We start from the raw sequence: 21,761 nt of genomic DNA, 5'->3' as shown, positions 1-21,761 counted from the left end.
ATTGATTGACAGCGCATGATTTTGTTCTGGCAAAGCCCATTGGTTAAGTTCAATGGTGCTTACCATCATCTTAACAAACTTTCGTTCACTTTTAGCAGTCAGAGATTGTCCTGGGGTTAGGGCTTGACTTCCTGTCGGTACCTATTCTGTGCTTGTTTTGTGATTAACCGTTATATTTCAATTTTTAAGGTTGCTATCCACATTGCCCACCTGAACGATCTTATTTGAGAGAAGATACCATGAAATGTGTGTCAAAGGAGGAATGTGGCTGCTATGACAGTGAGGGGAATCATTATGAACCAGGGGAGCATGTGCCTTCGAAGGAAAACTGTCTGTACTGGTAGGACACTTTCCATCTTATTAAGACTGATGTTGGTGCAAAAGTAAATGATCATTTTTATGCTATTTTTTTTGTTTTTTATTTAGAAAAGCTGATACAAAGAAATAATTAATACTCTCATTCATTCATGCTGATAAGCTTTATAATAATCTGAAAACAATTTTATCGCAGCATGATATACAGAATATATATGTGTATATGGTTAATAAAGTAGTGATTCATTATGAAAATAATTACAAATAAGATATTAAGGGTTCTATTTTTAAGCATTTTGCAGCACTGCACTGATCACAGTCAAGTGCATCTTGCCCACTCCATCAGGGGTGTGCACTGGTGAGGCTTTACATCTGTTGACATTCAAGCAACTCAGAAACAAATGTACTACTTCATTGAGAAAAGCAAAAGCCAATTATTACAAAGATTTAGTCTCAACCTCCTTCGCAGAACCATCAAAATTTTTGAAAGTTGTGAATGTAAATAAAAATAATCCCACTTCCCTTATTCCCTCACATATCAAAATTAACAACTGCCTAATCGATAGACCAGATCAAATTTGCCATGCCTTTAATTCCCATTTTGCCACTGCTGGTAATCAATCTGATGTCTTTGTCTCTGGACAAAGTTACTCCATTCAACCACAGGCTCAGGTACCCTCCCCAAACCATCAGGAAGGCACTTCAATCTGTAGATTGCAGAAAAGCAACTGGAGAGGATGAACTTGATCCATACTTTGTAAAAATCTGTGCCCCTCTGATTACAGATCAAGTTACACATATATTCAACCTCTCTATTTTAACAAAGACCTTCCCCCAAGCATGGAAAACTGCACATGTAGTCCCATTACATAAGGGTGGGGATAAATCAGATGTTAATAATTACCGACCTATTTCTAAACTGTCCTGTCTTGCAAAAGTTTTAGAATCATCTGTTAATAATCAGATTAAAGTGTTTCTCCACAAAAAACAGGTCTTAAATCCACGCCAATCCGGCTTCAGAACCAATCACGGTACCATTACTGCCATTACCTCTGTTACAAATGATATTGTATCCTCCCTTGATAAAGAAAAATATTGTGCTGCACTGTTTGTAGACCTATCAAAAGCCTTTGATACTGTCAACCATTCCTTGCTCCTTCGGAGATTAAGTGAGGTGGGTTTTGACTCTGACTCCTGTAAATGGTTTCATGATTATCTGGCACAGAGAAAGCAATGTGTTGTTCTAGGAAACAGCCGTTCTACATATTTAACACTGTCAAAGGGCGTCCCACAAGGTTCAATACTGGGTCCTGTTTTGTTTACAATATACATCAATAACATTACGTCCAACATAACAAATTGCAATGCCCATCTTTATGCAGACGACACAATTCTGTACTGCTCTGCTGACACTGCACACTCAGCCATTCAAACCCTTCAACAAGCATTCGATCAATTGCAGTATACCTTATCTCATCTGAAACTAGTTCTCAACTCAAATAAGACCAAATACATGCTATTCTCTAAAGTTAAAGACATTAATGACCATGGGTTATTTATCACCACTCTCACAGGACACAGTATTGAAAGAGTCTCTGAATATAAATATCTGGGTATCTGGTTAGATCAAAAACTCACCTTCAAATATCACATTGATACTCTGTCAAACAAGTTAAGACAAAAAATCGGTTTTCTTTACAGACACAGAACCAACTTCCCATTGTCCAGCAGAAAACGGATCGTAGAAGCCGTATTCTTATCTGTTTTAGATTATGGTGATGTCATTTATAGGAATGCCTCTGCCTCCACACTTGCTGCCCTGAACCCCATTTACCATTCTGCGATTAGATTCATTACTAGTAACAGCTATTTGACTCATCATTGTGTTTTATATGAGAAGGTGGGCTGGGCCCCTCTAGCTTTAAGACGGGACAGGCATTGGCTCTTATTTATTTATAAAGCTTTAATTGGAAAAATGCCGTCATATATTACTTCCTTGCTAAACCAGTCTCATACTCCAATCTCAACTCGCTCAAGTAACTGGTTGACACTCAAAATTCCACGGACAAACACCTCATTTGGTAGAACTGCTTTTAGTTTCTCTGCAGCATCCACCTGGAATCATTTACAACTAACATTAAAACTACAGACACTTGTGTCTCTGGGTCAATTTAAAACTATGATAACAAACTCCTCTGTATATGAATGTAATTGTTTTTTAAATGGATGAAACTGTCTTCTGTGTTCTTTCCTTCTTTTAACTTATGCTGTGTTGTTGTTGTTGTCTTATTTGTATTTTGTGTATATCTGACTTGTACTCTCGACATCATTGAAAATGAGGGCTTGCTCTCAATGATTCTCGAGATTAAATAAAGGTTTAAAAAAAAAAAAAATGCAATCACCCGGTGCACCTGGGGCTTACATGGACGCAGGATTTACATAGAGGATTGAATCAGAAGGAGTAAATTATCATACATTGTACAGTAGGTGGGCGTGTTACAGCCTGTGAAAATCATGGCCAATCACATTTGTTACTTTCATCCCCGTCATGTTTGGGAATATTTGTCATACTTCAGAAACCCTCTCGTTTTCCTTCGAGGAAACTTGGGCCAATATGTTTCCACATATATAGATATGTTATTTTTAAACAGATATTTTTCCCCATATCCATCCACATGATAACATCTCTGTATACACACAAAAGCAAAAAATACATCAAATGTTCAAACAAGCATGCCTGGCCAGTGCCAATAAAGTCTAGGTCAATGATACATTAAAAACCAGAACATTCTTACCATAAGTAGTTAGCTCACTGTGATTAAATGAAATTATTGTTTTTGACTTATCATTGACCTAGACTTTATTGACACCCTGCCACACTGGCCCAGCATGTGAATTGAGGCATACAGATTCCACATATAAATATCTGTTTCAGTAACATTTAACGTGATCACATGTTAGCTGGCTGAAGAGTGTAGAATAAAGGTGGAAAGATGAACAAAGCATGAATAAAAGGGGTTTTATTGTGTATGGGTGTGCCACAAATATAATGAAAGAGGATTGGCACTGTCACATTCCCCATCATGCCTCTCCTCCCACTGGGATGCATGGCAAGTTGCTAAGATACCAAATTGGCACAGTTGAAGAAGTTACCTCATCGTGTCCCAGTAAAATACCAGTTCACATGTGTGATGTTGCATTGCGTGCTGTGCGCCAACACCAACATGTGACCCTACTGTAAATGTTTATACATTGTGTTCAATCTGTTCTTTTTTATTTATCTTTTAGTAATTGTTCTTCATCAACACTTGAATGCAAAATCCAAGGTGAGCATGATTATGAATATTCCTGTGATTGACTATCACAACATAGAGAATAATGGAAAAAACATTATAACGTGTACATTTTAACCATAAAGATTCATATAATTCTCATATAAATACTTTTTTTGCAGCTTGCACAGCAACTACAACCACAGCAACCACAGAAACACCTACAACAACCACAGAAACGCCCACAACAACAACAGAAACAACCACAACAATCACAACCACAGAAACAACTACAACCACACCAACAACCACAACCACAACTACAATCACAACCACAACACCTACAACAGTCACAGAAACAACCACAACCACAGAAACACCTACAACAACAGAAACAACTTCAACCACAGGAACAACCACAACAGCAACAACCACAGAAACACCCACAGAAACACCCACAGCAACTACAACCACAGAAACACCCACAACAACAACAACAACAGAAACAACCACAGCAACAACTACAACCACACCAACAACCACAACTACAATTACAACCACAGAAACACCTACAACAACAGAAACAACTACAACCACACCAACAACCACAACCACAACTACAATTACAACCACAACACCTACAACAGTCACAGAAACAACCACAACCACAGAAACACCTACAACTACAACCACAGAAACACCTACAACAACTACAACCACAGAAACACCTACAACAACAGAAACAACTACAACCACAGGAACAACCACAACAGCAACAACCACAGAAACACCCACAGCAACTACAACCACAGAAACACCCACAACAACAACAACAACAGAAACAACCACAACAATCACAACCACAGAAACAACTACAACCACACCAACAACCACAACTACAATTACAACCACAGAAACACCTACAACAACAGAAACAACTACAACCACACCAACAACCACAACCACAATTACAACCACAACACCTACAACAGTCACAGAAACAACCACAACCACAGAAACACCTACAACAACTACAACCACAGAAACACCTACAACAACAGAAACAACTACCACCACAGGAACAACCACAACAGCAACAACCACAGAAACACCCACAACAACAACAACAACAACAACCACAGAAACAACTACAACCACACCAACAACCACAACTACAATTACAACCACAGAAACACCTACAACAACAGAAACAACTACAACCACACCAACAACCATTGACTGCTATGTTTGTAACTGGTCTAATTGGACGAACAGCGATAAACCTGACAAAGGCAATCCAAATGGGGGGGATTATGAACCCATTGAAAACATTCCTTATCTACATCAAAATGATTGCAGAAAACCTCTGGAAATAGAATGCAGAGCAATAGGCTTAAATATTCCTTTCAATAAAATACCTCAAAAAGTAACATGCAATGCAGAAGATGGACTGATTTGTAATAATAAGGACCAAGATCTACCTTTGTGTAATGACTATGAAATACGAGTAAAATGTTGTGTCTATGATAACAATTGTGAAACAACTACAACCACAGAAACACCTACAACAACAGAAACAACTACAACCACAGGAACAACCACAACAGCAACAACCACAGAAACAACTACAACCACACCAACAACCACAACCACAACTACAATCACAACCACAACACCTACAACAGTCACAGAAACAACCACAACCACAGAAACACCTACAACAACAGAAACAACTTCAACCACAGGAACAACCACAACAGCAACAACCACAGAAACACCCACAGCAACTACAACCACAGAAACACCCACAACAACAACAACAGAAACAACCACAACAATCACAACCACAGCAACAACTACAACCACACCAACAACCACAACTACAATTACAACCACAGAAACACCTACAACAACAGAAACAACTACAACCACACCAACAACCACAACCACAACTACAATTACAACCACAACACCTACAACAGTCACAGAAACAACCACAACCACAGAAACACCTACAACTACAACCACAGAAACACCTACAACAACTACAACCACAGAAACACCTACAACAACAGAAACAACTACAACCACAGGAACAGCAACAACCACAGAAACACCCACAGCAACTACAACCACAGAAACACCCACAACAACAACAACAACAGAAACAACCACAACAATCACAACCACAGAAACAACTACAACCACACCAACAACCACAACTACAATTACAACCACAGAAACACCTACAACAACAGAAACAACTACAACCACACCAACAACCACAACCACAATTACAACCACAACACCTACAACAGTCACAGAAACAACCACAACCACAGAAACACCTACAACAACTACAACCACAGAAACACCTACAACAACAGAAACAACTACAACCACAGGAACAACCACAACAGCAACAACCACAGAAACACCCACAACAACAACAACAACCACAGAAACAACTACAACCACACCAACAACCACAACTACAATTACAACCACAGAAACACCTACAACAACAGAAACAACTACAACCACACCAACAACCATTGACTGCTATGTTTGTAACTGGTCTAATTGGACGAACAGCGATAAACCTGACAAAGGCAATCCAAATGGGGGGGATTATGAACCCATTGAAAACATTCCTTATCTACATCAAAATGATTGCAGAAAACCTCTGGAAATAGAATGCAGAGCAATAGGCTTAAATATTCCTTTCAATAAAATACCTCAAAAAGTAACATGCAATGCAGAAGATGGACTGATTTGTAATAATAAGGACCAAGATCTACCTTTGTGTAATGACTATGAAATACGAGTAAAATGTTGTGTCTATGATAACAATTGTGAAACAACTACAACCACAGAAACACCTACAACAACAGAAACAACTACAACCACAGGAACAACCACAACAGCAACAACCACAGAAACAACTACAACCACACCAACAACCACAACCACAACTACAATCACAACCACAACACCTACAACAGTCACAGAAACAACCACAACCACAGAAACACCTACAACAACAGAAACAACTTCAACCACAGGAACAACCACAACAGCAACAACCACAGAAACACCCACAGCAACTACAACCACAGAAACACCCACAACAACAACAACAGAAACAACCACAACAATCACAACCACAGCAACAACTACAACCACACCAACAACCACAACTACAATTACAACCACAGAAACACCTACAACAACAGAAACAACTACAACCACACCAACAACCACAACCACAACTACAATTACAACCACAACACCTACAACAGTCACAGAAACAACCACAACCACAGAAACACCTACAACTACAACCACAGAAACACCTACAACAACTACAACCACAGAAACACCTACAACCACAGGAACAACCACAACAGCAACAACCACAGAAACACCCACAGCAACTACAACCACAGAAACACCCACAACAACAACAACAACAGAAACAACCACAACAATCACAACCACAGAAACAACTACAACCACACCAACAACCACAACTACAATTACAACCACAGAAACACCTACAACAACAGAAACAACTACAACCACACCAACAACCACAACCACAATTACAACCACAACACCTACAACAGTCACAGAAACAACCACAACCACAGAAACACCTACAACAACTACAACCACAGAAACACCTACAACAACAGAAACAACTACAACCACAGGAACAACCACAACAGCAACAACCACAGAAACACCCACAACAACAACAACAACAACAACAACCACAGAAACAACTACAACCACACCAACAACCACAACTACAATTACAACCACAGAAACACCTACAACAACAGAAACAACTACAACCACACCAACAACCATTGACTGCTATGTTTGTAACTGGTCTAATTGGACGAACAGCGATAAACCTGACAAAGGCAATCCAAATGGGGGGGATTATGAACCCATTGAAAACATTCCTTATCTACATCAAAATGATTGCAGAAAACCTCTGGAAATAGAATGCAGAGCAATAGGCTTAAATATTCCTTTCAATAAAATACCTCAAAAAGTAACATGCAATGCAGAAGATGGACTGATTTGTAATAATAAGGACCAAGATCTACCTTTGTGTAATGACTATGAAATACGAGTAAAATGTTGTGTCTATGATAACAATTGTGAAACAACTACAACCACAGAGACATCCATTACAACAACTACAACCACAGTAACACCCACAACAACTACAACCACAGAAACACCTACAGCAACTACAACCACAGAAACACCCACAACAACCACAGAAACAACCACAGAAACACCAACAACAATTACAACCACAGTAACACCCGCAACAACAACTACAACCACAGAAACACCCACAACAACTACAACCACAACAACCACAGAAACACCAACAACAATTACAACGACAGAGACAGCCATAACAACAACTACAACCATAGTAACACCCACAACAACAACTACAACCACAGGAACACCTACAACAACTACAACCACAGAAACACCCACAACAACTACAACCACAACAACAACCACAACCACTACTACAATTACAACCACAACACCTACAACAGTCACAGAAACAACCACAGAAACACCTACAACTACAACCACAGAAACACCTACAACAACCACAACCACAGAAACACCTACAACAACAGAAACAACTACAACCACAGGAACAACCACAACAGCAACAACCACAGAAACACCCACAACAACTACAACCACAGAAACACCCACAACAACAACAGAAACAACAATCACAACCACAGAAACAACTACAACCACACCAACAACCACAACTACAATTACAACCACAACACCTACAACAGTCACAGAAACACCTACAACTACAACCACAGAAACACCTACAACAACCACAGAAACACCTACAACAACAGAAACAACTACAACCACAGGAACAACCACAACAGCAACAACCACAGAAACACCCACAGCAACTACAACCACAGAAACACCCACAACAACAACAGAAACAACAATCACAACCACAGAAACAACTACAACCACACCAACAACTACAACCACAACTACAATTACAACCACAACACCTACAACAGTCACAGAAACAACCACAACCACAGAAACACCTACAACAACAGAAACAACTACAACCACACCAACAACCACAACCACAATTACAACCACAACACCTACAACAGTCACAGAAACAACCACAACCACAGAAACACCTACAACAACTACAACCACAGAAACACCTACAACAACAGAAACAACTACAACCACAGGAACAACCACAACAGAAACACCCACAACAACAACAGAAACAACCACAACAATCACAACCACAGAAACAACTACAACCACACCAACAACCACAACTACAATTACAACCACAGAAACACCTACAACAACAGAAACAACTATAACCACACCAACAACCATTAACTGCTATGTTTGCAAATGGTCTAATTGGACGAACAGCGATAAACCTGACAAAGGCAATCGAAATGGGGGGGATTATGAACCCATTGAAAACATTCCTTATCTACATCAAAATGATTGCAGAAAACCTCTGGAAATAGAATGTAGAGCAATAGGCTTAGATATTCCTTTCAATAAAATACCTCAAAAAGTAACATGCAATGCAGAAGATGGACTGACTTGTAATAATAGAGACCAAGATCTATCTTCGTGTAACGACTATGAAATACGAGTAAAATGTTGTGTCTATGTTAACAATTGTGAAACAACTACAACCACAGAGACACCCATAACAACAACTACAACAATAGTAGCACCCACAACAACAACTACAACTATAGTAACACCCACAACAACTACAACCACTGAAACACCTACAACTACAACCACAGAAACACCCACAACAACTACAACCACCACAGAAACACCAACAACTGCAACCACAGAGACACCCATAACAACAACTACAACCATAGTAACACCCACAACAACAACTACAACCACAGAAACACCCACAACATTCAATGGCCCTGAAACTAATCCAGCGATTACATATCCAAAAGGGAGCCAGAACGGGACATCAAACACCACAACCACAGAAACACCAACAACAACCACAGAAACAACAATCACAACCACAGAAACAACTACAACCACACCAACAACCACAACTACAATTACAACCACAACACCTACAACAGTCACAGAAACAACCACAACCACAGAAACACCTACAACAACTACAACCACAGAAACACCCATAACAACAACTACAACCATAGTAACACCCACAACAACAACAACTACAACCACAGAAACACCTACAACAACTACAACCACAGAAATATCCACAACAACACATGCTGACTGCTATGTTTGTAAGTGGTCCAATTGGAGGAACGAAGATAGTCCAGACAAAGGCAACCAAGATGGTGGGGATTATGAATCCATTGAAAACATTCCTGATCTACATCAAAATGTTTGCAGAAAACCTCTGGAAATAGAATGTAGAGAAAAAGGCTCAAATATTCCTTTCAATAAAGTAGGTCAAAACGTAACGTGCAATGCAAAAGTTGGACTGAGTTGTCATAATAGAGACCAAGGTAAACGTTTGTGTAAAGACTATGAAATACGACTAAAATGTTGTGTTGCTGTTAACAATTGTGTAACATCATCCCCAACAATTACAACCACAGAGACACCCGCAACAACTACAACCACAACAACCACAGAAACAACCACAGAAACACCAACAACAATTACAACCACAGTAACACCCACAACAACAACTACAACCATAGTAACACCCACAAGAACAACTACAACCACAGAAAAACCTACAACAACCACAAACACAGAAACACCCATAACAACAACTACAACCATAGTAACACCCACAACTACAACCATAGTTACACCCACAACAACAACTACAACCACAGAAACACCTACAACAACAGAAACAACTACAACCACAGTGACACCCACAACAACATCAACTACAACACCCACAACAACCCCAACCACAGAAACCCCTACAACAACTACAACCACAGAAACACCTACATCAACTACAACCACAGAAACACCTACAACAACTACAACCACAGAAACACCTACATCAACTACAACCACAGAAACACCTACAACAACTACAACCACAGAAACAACCACTACAACCACGGAAACATCGACAGCAACAAAAGCCACAGAAACACCCACGACAACACCACCAGAAGACTGTTCTTATCTCCAGCCACCTAGAAAGGTATTTGAATTTAGTTATATAAACATGTACTTTAAAAACTGGCATGTTTTAGCTTTAACGTGACATTATGAAGTAATGTTGATTGCACAATGTAATTTCTATAGAACAATGACACCATCTGCATAGAGTTGGGTGGCATTCCAGTTTCATCACCATCACTTGTGTCACATTCTGCTACACCATAGATTTTGCAATATCGTCATAACCGTTGTGTCTTAGCATAATAAAAAAAAATGTGGTTGCAATAACATGCGGTTAAAGGGCTTAACACCTACTCATAGAACAAAAGTTACATCCAGTAACCCCTGTTTTCCTTGCTTATACCAACCTTGGCAACTCAAGCATGTGGAAGGTAAACAAAGCAACCCATTGCCGTTGTTGTCTGCAAAAACACAACACAAGCACCTCCATCTACTCCCACCATCAGAGGAAATGAAAACCCAATGGATTAACTTTATTTTTAATGGAAATGTTCCCAGAACAACTTGAAAACACTTTTATGACAGCTGTCTCAACAAGGGACAGCAACATACAAAGCAGGATCACTTCAAAACTGAAGCTCAGAGATAGATTGTTACTGAGTTCACTGTGGTGAAGATAGTTTTAGTTTAGATATTCGACAGACATTTGAATGTCTCTTTAAGGCACCCCTCCCAAAAAGCCCAGTCTACTCTGATTCGTTGGTTCGCAAGCATGAGCTAGCACCACCCACTGTGTCTCAAGTCAGCTCCAATTGGCAACAATTCTCCCACAAATATCACCACAAGAATCGCTTCTAAACCAAAAACTGCACCAACACTCATCTTAGAGAAGGATTATGATACGTGTTAGCCTCGGCCTCACTGCCCGGTGGGCCTCTAACATTACCACTTTGTAACAGCCCTGGTATGGTGTTAGAAACTGCGGGGTGATATTCACATTTACACACAGTTGCCAAGCAAATTAATTCCTTTAGTTTAATCATTTCTTTTTCACATGTAACTTTATCAATATCAGCAGCAACACTCATACAGATACATACCAGTAAGGATCCAGGAGCAAAACAGGCTTCGTATAACAACAAAGATAACGGTATCTGAGCTAGCACTGCAGTAACATTACAGTAACAATAACACAAAAGACAACATGAAAAACAGTTACTTAATGTTTACACAATTTCTCTTGACTGTCGCTTAATATTACAACATTATGTAAGAAGGAGGCCAAAATCTGAATGGCTTGCTGAATCCCATGTTTTGTGACTGGCAGCTCACAAATACAGACTGGTTTGTGGGTTGGTAGGCACTCCAGATACCCAAACTTTAGCTTTTCACAATATGTCCCGTGTAAAGGGACAGATAACCTTAAGATAACAATGCTGTCATTATGTACAGAGTTCTAAGTTTTACCTTATTTGACTTTGTTACCAGTGTCTAAATGATTAAAATCTGAGAAAGTCTGGCAAACAAACAAGGCCTTTAATTATTTCTTTGGTAAAGGAAAGGGCCTTTTAATGCCTGTTACTTATTGATCTTTTTTAGTTAAAAAGTACCAAGTACACGTGAAGTAAAGTGCACCAACATTCAATAGATTTAACATGCTATTACTGATTCATTTGAAATGCCCTCAATACCAATAATATTATAACAGCTGCTTGTTTGTTTATTTTTGCACCTTCCTTCCCTGGATAAAGTCTACAGTAGTGTAGGATGACACAGAATTCTCTTATATCAATAGATCTCCTCTTTAGTAAGTAATTGTAATGTAACAAATGTCAATGGCTGTTAGCTATAATTTAATCTCTTAGGGTCCCCATTAGCTTAACTAAAACTGAGATTCCTCCTGGGATCCAATCACAAACTACTTTAACAGCAAACATGAAACAGTCAAACACACCCAAACACCAACTCAAAACATACAAAAACAAACTTAAAGTGAGAGATATTGATACATACAACACAACAAAACAAATAGATCCATAAACAAAGTAAATTGCAGGTAAGTAATACAAATAAACCCAACATTAACATTATTAAAGAATTTCAGTCCATAAGTGTGACTGATAATACCACCTTTGAATAATACTGTATTTCTCCTTAGCATTGTTACTATATAAAATTCTTCATTCGTTTCTGAATTATTTTCTTGTTCTGAATTACATTAATTATAGATGTGTATATTGTACATGTGCACCTAGTAGGCTCAAGCATAATATTGATTTTACTGGAAGTAGATTAAAGTACTGCTTTGGCCTTTACAGCATGGTGACACCTGGAGGCCAGACAACTGCACCACAAGCAAATGTGACAATGGAAGCGTAATTACATCACATGTGGAATGTGAAAAAGTGACCAAGCCTGTGTGTGAAAATGGGATGCCACCAGTTAAGATTTATGATGAAACAGGCTGTTGTTTCCACTACGAATGCAAATGTAAGTTCAAATGAAAGCATTTTAAAAATTCACATTCAAGACATCTTAAAACTACTGCACATATAGGCTATCTACAACATATGCAGTATTTCTTAGATGTAACACTTATTTTGATCTCAACTTAACATTTGCAGGTCTTTGCTATGGCTGGGGAGATCCTCACTATAAAACATTTGATGGCCAGTATTACAGCTTCCAGGAAAACTGCACATATGTCCTGGTCAAAGAGATCATTCCTCGATACAACATTACGATTCTTATCGACAATGAAAACTGTGATCCTACTGGAAGCGTGACATGTGTAAAAGCCTTGCTTGTTTTTTACAAAAACTATAACATTACTCTTGTCCTGGAGAGAGCCCCAAAGACCAAGAACTTTGTAAGTTTTGCCACAATAAACTTTCTTAACTTATTTTAAAGACCCCCTCCACACATGTATTAAGGGTTAGGCATAGTATATAAAATACTCAGACATGTTTTTATGTGTGTATATATGTATATATATATATATATATATATAATCTCATTCAATCCTTAAAATGGTACCTACTCATTTGCCCTCATTAAAAATTCCATGATATATGTATATGCAAATATTTTTAAGTTTAACTGTTGTACAGAAGATGTCTCCTACGTCACTGTAAGGTCCATTCTCAGTGTATATGCACTGGAGGCTTCAAGTTTCCACATCACACTTGTGTTTGCTGAATATTGGACCAGGATTGGCTTCTGAGACTATTTATGATGTCACAAATCATGCTTGTACGCCTGCCTCTTCAAATCAAATTTTCAATGAGCACAGAAAATTTACACTTTGAGCAATGATTGTGAAAACAGCCTTCTAATTTAAGACTCTGCATGTGCATCATTTTAAACAGTGAAGCTCAAACATTCAGCTGTAGGAGCAAGACGAAAAAAAACGTTTTGCCTGGAAAGGACTTATATAATAAAACTACATCAGTATATTTAAATGATATGCAATGATATTGATGAACGAAACTGATTCACCGTAACAATGTTCAAATTGTTTAGGTGTACATCAACAACAAGCAGGTATTCCCAACCTACTCTAATGATGACCTCATCATAACAAGTACAGGAATTAAGCTGCTTTTGAGAATCCCAGCAATTGGCGCAGATGTGACGTTAGAAGGATTCTTTTTCAGCGTGCAGTTGCCATTTTCCTTTTTCCATAACAACACAGAGGGACAGTGTGGTAAGCTGATCATGATTTTGCTGTTGGAATTAGCAGCAAGATTTAATATGAAAATGTCAATGGATGCACCAAATGTGGAAACACATGGGTTGTAATATCTATCATGTTTTTCCTTGACTTTCACAAGGTTATTGTGACAATAACAAGAAAAATGACTGTAGATTACCAAATGGCCAGATTCATCCCTCATGCTCAGGGATGGGACAGTGGCAAGTAAATGTTACGAATAAGCCATATTGTCAGAAGCCGCCTCCTACAATACCTACACCAGTAGCAACATCAACACCTCAACCAACTTGCAAAGCTCCTATTTGTGAAATTTTGATCAGCAAGTAAGACTTTGCCTAAAAATAAACAAGAAACATGTAGATTCATTCTGGAGTGACAGCCGGATTAACTGCCTACTTTCCTTTGATTTCCATTAAGGGTGTTCGAGGAATGCCGCAAAGTAATCTCACCAGATGACCTTTATAGCGCCTGTCAATTTGATGTTTGCCACACGCAAGAACGCATGGGTTGTTCCAGTTTGGAGCTGTATGCCTCACAGTGTGCTGAAGCGTCTATCTGTGTAGCCTGGAGGAATGCTACTAACGGACTGTGTGGTAGGAGGGTTTTGTTTTGGTAGAAAGCAAACAATGTTATCTCATAGATGTCCAAACTTTTTAATTTGATGTTAAAATCCACTTTCTCTTATTGTAGAATATAAGTGTCCAGCAAATAAAGTCTACAAGCCTTGTGAGCGAGCTGTTGAACCAACTTGTAATGCAAGGTAATCGCTCTGTTCTATGTAGCAATTTCATGAATTAAATGATGTCAGCTGCTTGTGATTTATCAAGGCACAGTCTATAGCCATGCTAATGGCTCTGAGAGGTTATACTTAGGCTCAAATGTAACGTCAGCATGCTAACATGCTCATGAAGACAATGCTAACATGCAGGAATGCAGTAATGTTTACCATGATCACCATCACTGGTGTGATAGTATGTTAACGTGTACAAGTACAGTAAAAGCTAATTGGAATTTTGCAAGTATATTGGTATATTGATACTTTGGTCATAAACCAAAATTGGACAAATTCAAATTTCGACTTGATGATAGCACTAGATAAGAAGTTATTACATCTGATCTTGAGGGGATCACTCATTTCTGTACCAAATAGCATTGTAATCCATTCAATATTTGTTGAGAACTTTCATTAAAACTACAAATGTCAACCTAATGGTGGCAAAAGAGGAAAAGTAAGGGGGTCACTAGTAATTAAGATTCTTTCTCGAGGGACTTTGAATGTCTGTGCAAAACTTCACAGCAATCAATTAAGTATATAATACAATACAGTATATAATTTCTGAAAAGATTCTGTTTGTTTTTTATCCATTTTCTTCACATTAAGATACAATCAGATGTATGCGGGCTGCCAGAACAAAGGTTATGATGGAATCCAGGATGGATGTTACTGCCCAGATGGGATGATTTTATTCAGTTCAACTTCTGACACTTGTGTCACCTCCTGTAAGAGATTCTGTTGTGAAGAAAAAGCAAAAAAATTTTTAGGAATGAATTAAGGTACAGGTAAACTGATTGTTTTTATTGTTTAAGGTTGCACTGGGCCTGCTGGCGAACCTATGCTGGTAAATGCTACAGAACATGACTAACTATTATTATTCATAGTGTAATTATTGCTGTTACCACATTAACTCTGTTTCATTAAACAGCCTGGTAAGCCTTGGCGGAGTGGCTGTCAGCAGTGTGTTTGTGATAACAACACTATGGAAGTCCAGTGTGAGCCTCTCACATGTTCCACTCAAGAACCAATAACCTGTAATGAGGAAGGAGAGGTGTTGGTGAACCGCACTGAGGACTGCTGTGAGAGACATCGGTGTGGTGAGTGATTCAAAGTCTGCTGACATAATAGTTTAACAGAAACCTGTACGATGGAGGTTATTGTGTTCAGTGTTGTTAAAAACTGCTGTTTAACTTTATTGCATTATACAGAGAGGTGACTATTATTTAGCTGACCCCCAGTGATATACAGAGGGTGGACAAATAAATAGAAACTGTCAATACAGGCACAAAAAACTGCAGCCTCAAAAATAACCATACAGTTGAATGAACACCCTCACCCTTTCAACAAAATGAACATTAGGACATTCATGGAGGTAGAATTTATTACAGGGTTTTTGCATAAGACTGTATTGATTTCAGGTTGGTGTATTTATTAAACTGGCAGGTGTTATGGAAAGGAAACATTAGAAATTGGGCTCACGAATTTTGGAAGATGCATTCGTTCACCAGGAGGGTCTAACTATAAAGTCTCAATGTGGGAGCTGAAGAGTAGCATTTGGAGTTTGACCCATAAAAGGGACTAAAGGTCAGGATATTTTGGCCTCTGCTGCATAATTTTCACTCACAAATCCCACAGCTTGACAGAAGTGCAATACTAAATTGTTGGCATTGACATGCAGCTCTCATTAAATACTGCAACAAAGCAGGATTTTCTAATCATGAACGAATATTATATGCATAAAAATGAAATATGGAAAAAGACATGCACATTTAAATTAAATGGGAGGAATGCCCACATTTGACTTGGAAGAATAAAACAAGTTTTTCCTCTTGAAAAACAACATATTACTATACACAGCAAAGTATGGCGCCAAATGATTGGTATGCCATTATTTTTCCATTTGTCCGATTTGAAATCTAAACAAAAAAATTTCAGTTATTCTTACAAGTTTTAAGTTTTGCTGTATCAGTGAAAATTTGTATTCCTGTCACTTTTTCTGCAATTAAAAAACCTTTTTTATTCAAAGTTATTTATTTGAATGTGATAGTGATTCAAGTTAATGTGTCTAACAATATTTGGTATTCTTATGGTATACTCACCAACCCTGGAAATGTCTTTTAACCAACAGAATGTGTTAAGAGCCGCTGTTCGTCACAGAAGTGCAAACTGGGATTTGAGTTGAACATCTCAAGTGACAGCTGCTGCCCAACCTGTGGTAGGCTTTGCATATAGGTTTCAGTTACATTTACTTTTAGTATGATTGTGTGTAAGATGACCTTAAACTAAACTAAGCAAAGCCTTTAATGTGATCATATTTGCTGACATTTTTTTATCTAGTACCCAAAGGTGTCTGTGTCTTCAATGAGACTGAGTACAAGGTAAGGAGTAATTTACTGTTTATATTTTGAATCTGCTCTACTAAAAGTATACTTGCTTGTTAAAGTGTTACTAAAACTCTGCGATCTTTAAATGAAGTATACTATAATATAATATAATTCACTATTCCAGCCATCATGCCTGAGTAACATTTGTATTGCTGGCATTCATATAAAACTAGCTCAGACTTTACATTTTATTATTCGCAGCCCGGTAAGGATTTCTACAAAAACCCATGTGAACTATGCCGCTGTACTGAAACTCAGGATCCCATCACCCAGTTGAACATCGACCAGTGTCATGTGGCACTGTGTAACATAAGATGCCCAGAGGTACTTTGCATGGAAAATTAGAGTATTGCAGTTTTAATCAATTGAATTTAGAGTCAGTAAAGTTATATATTGTAAAAAGAATTTGAACATGTAAACAAATGCTAAATCAGGGGGTCACTCAGTCATATGCTTAACTCTCAGAAATGCTTATACATAGACATGTTTTTTATGTGCACATGATGATTGGTTTGAAGATACATATTCACATAACCCAGTTGTATCTAGTATTGAGTTATGCAAATATATATATATATATATATATGTATGTATATATATATATATATATATATATATATATATATATATATATATAACTTTGTGTGAACTTCCAGTAATTGATCGTAGATGCAGATCACATTGATTTTGGTATATTTCAGGGCCATGTGTATGAGGACAAACCTGGAACATGTTGTGGATCATGCAAAAGGACAAGCTGTGTTTTGGAGCTCCCAGGCTTCACTTCTCCAATAATTATTAAAGTAAGTACTGTGTAATGGAAACACCTTCATAATCAGTGTCTGCAACCTCATAGGTAATGTTGACCAAAAAATGACACTTCAGTCTTAAACCACTTAACCCCATGCTGATGGAAAGTCGGGTGAAGTTTTGTTGTCCACAAAACATTTCTGGAGCTTCACAGCAAAACAGCGTTGCAGCATTCTCCTAAACAACTGAAGTAGATGGAGACTTGTTTTAAAACAGAAAAAAACAAATCCCCCAAAATAAAATTGCTGCTAAGCTAAAAGTGTTAGCATGCACCCTGTCAAAAGTGAGTGCATGGGCTTGAGCTTGCTGCATGTCAAGGGTGTATACAGTATAACACATGTTCAAATTCATTTGGGATCTAATAGATTTCCGACTTAGACTTAGATTATGCCTTGTGAGCGGTATGAAGCCTATTTATTTATTTATTAATATTATTATTATTATTATTATTATTATTATTATTATTATTAGGTACTTTCCATAGGCATGTGGGTGAATAGATATTAAGTTAATTTTCATTTTTGGGTGAACTTTTCCTTTAAATTGCAGTATCATTCAGAATGGTTTATGTTCACTAATCGACCTCCTCTACACATCTAACAGCCTTCTCAGTCTTGGTCTCCACCAAATGACAACTGTACCACGTATGATTGCCAGAAGGTGAAGGATGAGTTCATAACCTCTAAAAACCTAAAAACATGTCCTGAATTTGATCCAGAGAACTGTGTTCCTGTGAGTATAATCCAGTCTCTTTGTTAATAACTTTAACTGATTATTTTACAAACTTAATCTCAAACAGTTTCACATTTGTCAGATAATATGAGTCGATATATATGGTTAGAGAAATATAAAATATGTAAATATACCATATGAAATACACAAATACATAATGAAGGTGAATTTTTACATTTGTCAGTGTTGTGTATCTGCATGTTATAATCTATAGTCTCTATATTACAGGGAACTGAACAAAGTGACGCGAACGGTTGTTGCAAAATATGTAAGTATTCCATAGATTTAATTTAAATTACACAATATTATCCATTTTTTAATGTTATTACACATAAATATAAACCTTCATGAACCTCATCCACAACCTTTGAAATCAATTTTTATTTAAATGATTTGGTGTTTGGGAGAAATAAGGAGGTATTTTCGCCTATCTTTGTCTACTTTTGTCAGACCAACAGCCTTAAATCCAGAGGTATTTACATTAACAAAAAACCCAGAAACACATTTGAGAAGCTGGAGTCAGTGAATGTTTGGCGTTTATGCTTGAAATTATATACTGATTATTATTAAAATTGTTGATCAATTTTCTGTCAACCAAACATTTAATAAATCAACTCACTGATCAGCACTAAATTTCTATCTTCAAAGGCTAAAAGTCCACGTATTAGATGCTTTGTTTTACTTGGCAACTGCAATAATAATGTGTGTGAAATGTAGTTTTTGCAGAAAGATGCAAAAGATGTTCATGTGTTGTACACAGGTACTCCTCGTCACCGCTGTGCAATGAAGAAGAATACCACCTATCTGGAGACAAAGGACTGCAAGTCAGTTAGGCCAGTGGAGATGACAGCCTGTGAGGGATCCTGTGGACCGTCCTCATCAATGTAAGAAGCCAAAGATTAAAAAATAGAAACTCTTTACTCAATCATTCTAAAACCATCTGCCCAGTTTTCATGTGAAGAGTAATTTTTAAGACAAATGTTTGTTTACATTGAACGGCAGGTGACTGACATTGATCCAGTCTCTATTTACAGGTACGTTATGGAGAGCAACAGTTTGATGCATTCATGCTCGTGCTGTCAAGAAAAAGCCACCAGTGAGAAGAAGGTGGAGATGGTGTGCACTGATGGCAAAAGGATGATGTACTCCTACACTTCAGTTGATAAGTGCGGTTGCGAAGAATGTCTTGGGAGCAAAACGGAAAAGGAAAAGGAAAAGGGAAAGGGAAAAGAACTGGGAAAGGGAAAAGGAAAGGAAAAGGGAAAGGGAAAGGGACTGGGAAAGGGAAAGGGGAAGGGAAAGGGAAAGGGTAAGGGAAAATGAAAGGGAAAACATGACTAATGTACTTTTATAAACTTCAATAATTCCTCTCCAAAGTCTATTAAAGAATCAAGACTCAGTATGTGAAGATCACCAAAGGCACATCTCTGTGTATTCAGCAGCCCTGAAATAAGGACAAAAAGGTTCAACTTTTAAACAGCAGAGAGCTTGTCATCTAAAATGTCCTTCACCTCTTTGCACTTGTCATCACTTTCTAATTTGTTGTCGGGGAGGCAGGTCCACAGCAAATATTTGTGTCGTGGTCTCTTTAAGCTTTGAAGAGGGTTTTCCTTTATCCCAATTATATCATGTGGTGTTTTCTTAGAGGGTGTTTTCTCTTCATTTTAACGTCAATGATTTAAGAGATGTAAGACACAATGGCTTGGGTATACATGACATTGTAGCGATAATTTCACTGACTTTTGGCCCGGGAGAAAAGGGATTATATTTGTGGTAAAGGCTTAAACGTAGATTTGATTTTTAAATGATTGTTGGTTACTATTCATAACAGCACCATCAACAGAAATGATCTAATTAAAATGTATGAATAAAAAAGTGTAAGGAATCTTGAAACTATCATTATCCAGCGTCTGATGTGTTAATCTTCTGCAAATCTTAATAAAACTCTATTTTTCATGGCTATTTTTGTGTAATTTGTCTGCATGTGTTTACATTATGCATTGTTGATAGTGAGGAGAATCTCTTCATTTCAGTAAAAACTTATTAATTTGCCCAGAGGCAGAACACCATTATTTGTAATTTAAAAGAGAATGGGAATGCCATTGTGCTCCAATTAATTTGAAAAGGACCAACTTTATGTAGGAACATGCACCATGTGAGCCTAAATAAATCAAAACAAACAAGATACAGCTAGATTTTGTCAAATGGCCCCTCCAAAGGACAGGGCCAGAAGATCAGATAATAAATAATTCATTAATTGGTACAAACTGCCCAACGTTTACAATTAATTTCATCTCCATAAACCATCTGACAACCTGGGCTTCTGGGGGTCTGCAGCCTTGGAGTATTTGTCCACTTTGACTTGTTGGTAACGAAGCCCTGATCCAGTATTGTAGATTCAAACTGGGTCAAAAATATGGACAGAAAATCATGATATCATATATCAGTTGTTATGAAAAACAGATAAGCCTCTTTGGCATCAGTGGCTGAGGGTGTAGCTGAGGGTGTAGCAACATATCCTGTTTGAAAAAGAGCATGGTCTTTGGCTGTGTGAGAATTCTCTACAGAAAAAAAATCAG

General features: G+C 37.8%; 1 protein-coding gene across 1 annotated transcript in view; it reads left to right on the top strand.

Moving 5' to 3' along the window:
• The window catches only part of LOC311263210 (mucin-5B-like), a gene marked incomplete at both ends in the record, with an annotated part of 29,347 nt that extends 8,842 nt beyond the window's left edge, over positions 1-20,505 (top strand). The window contains 22 exons of the mRNA XM_084363130.1: positions 190-340; positions 3,604-3,641; positions 3,770-4,426; positions 5,333-6,448; positions 9,392-10,845; positions 13,085-13,256; positions 13,391-13,635; positions 14,289-14,472; positions 14,600-14,804; positions 14,899-15,074; positions 15,172-15,241; positions 15,863-15,981; positions 16,069-16,100; positions 16,185-16,353; positions 17,385-17,471; positions 17,594-17,634; positions 17,842-17,964; positions 18,342-18,443; positions 19,054-19,182; positions 19,411-19,450; positions 19,943-20,066; positions 20,217-20,505. Coding sequence (XP_084219256.1) covers positions 190-340; positions 3,604-3,641; positions 3,770-4,426; positions 5,333-6,448; positions 9,392-10,845; positions 13,085-13,256; positions 13,391-13,635; positions 14,289-14,472; positions 14,600-14,804; positions 14,899-15,074; positions 15,172-15,241; positions 15,863-15,981; positions 16,069-16,100; positions 16,185-16,353; positions 17,385-17,471; positions 17,594-17,634; positions 17,842-17,964; positions 18,342-18,443; positions 19,054-19,182; positions 19,411-19,450; positions 19,943-20,066; positions 20,217-20,505 — 5,723 coding nt within the window. The remainder of the gene's footprint in view (positions 1-189; positions 341-3,603; positions 3,642-3,769; positions 4,427-5,332; positions 6,449-9,391; positions 10,846-13,084; positions 13,257-13,390; positions 13,636-14,288; positions 14,473-14,599; positions 14,805-14,898; positions 15,075-15,171; positions 15,242-15,862; positions 15,982-16,068; positions 16,101-16,184; positions 16,354-17,384; positions 17,472-17,593; positions 17,635-17,841; positions 17,965-18,341; positions 18,444-19,053; positions 19,183-19,410; positions 19,451-19,942; positions 20,067-20,216) is intronic.
• Positions 20,506-21,761: the final 1,256 nt, after the last annotated feature.

Source organism: Pagrus pagrus, assembly GCF_965226575.1.
Source record: "Pagrus pagrus genome assembly, chromosome: 10".
NCBI classification, from domain to species: domain Eukaryota; kingdom Metazoa; phylum Chordata; class Actinopteri; order Spariformes; family Sparidae; genus Pagrus; species Pagrus pagrus.
The sequence above is the reverse complement of the archived record's forward strand: the minus strand, read 5'-3'. Positions and strand labels throughout refer to the sequence as shown.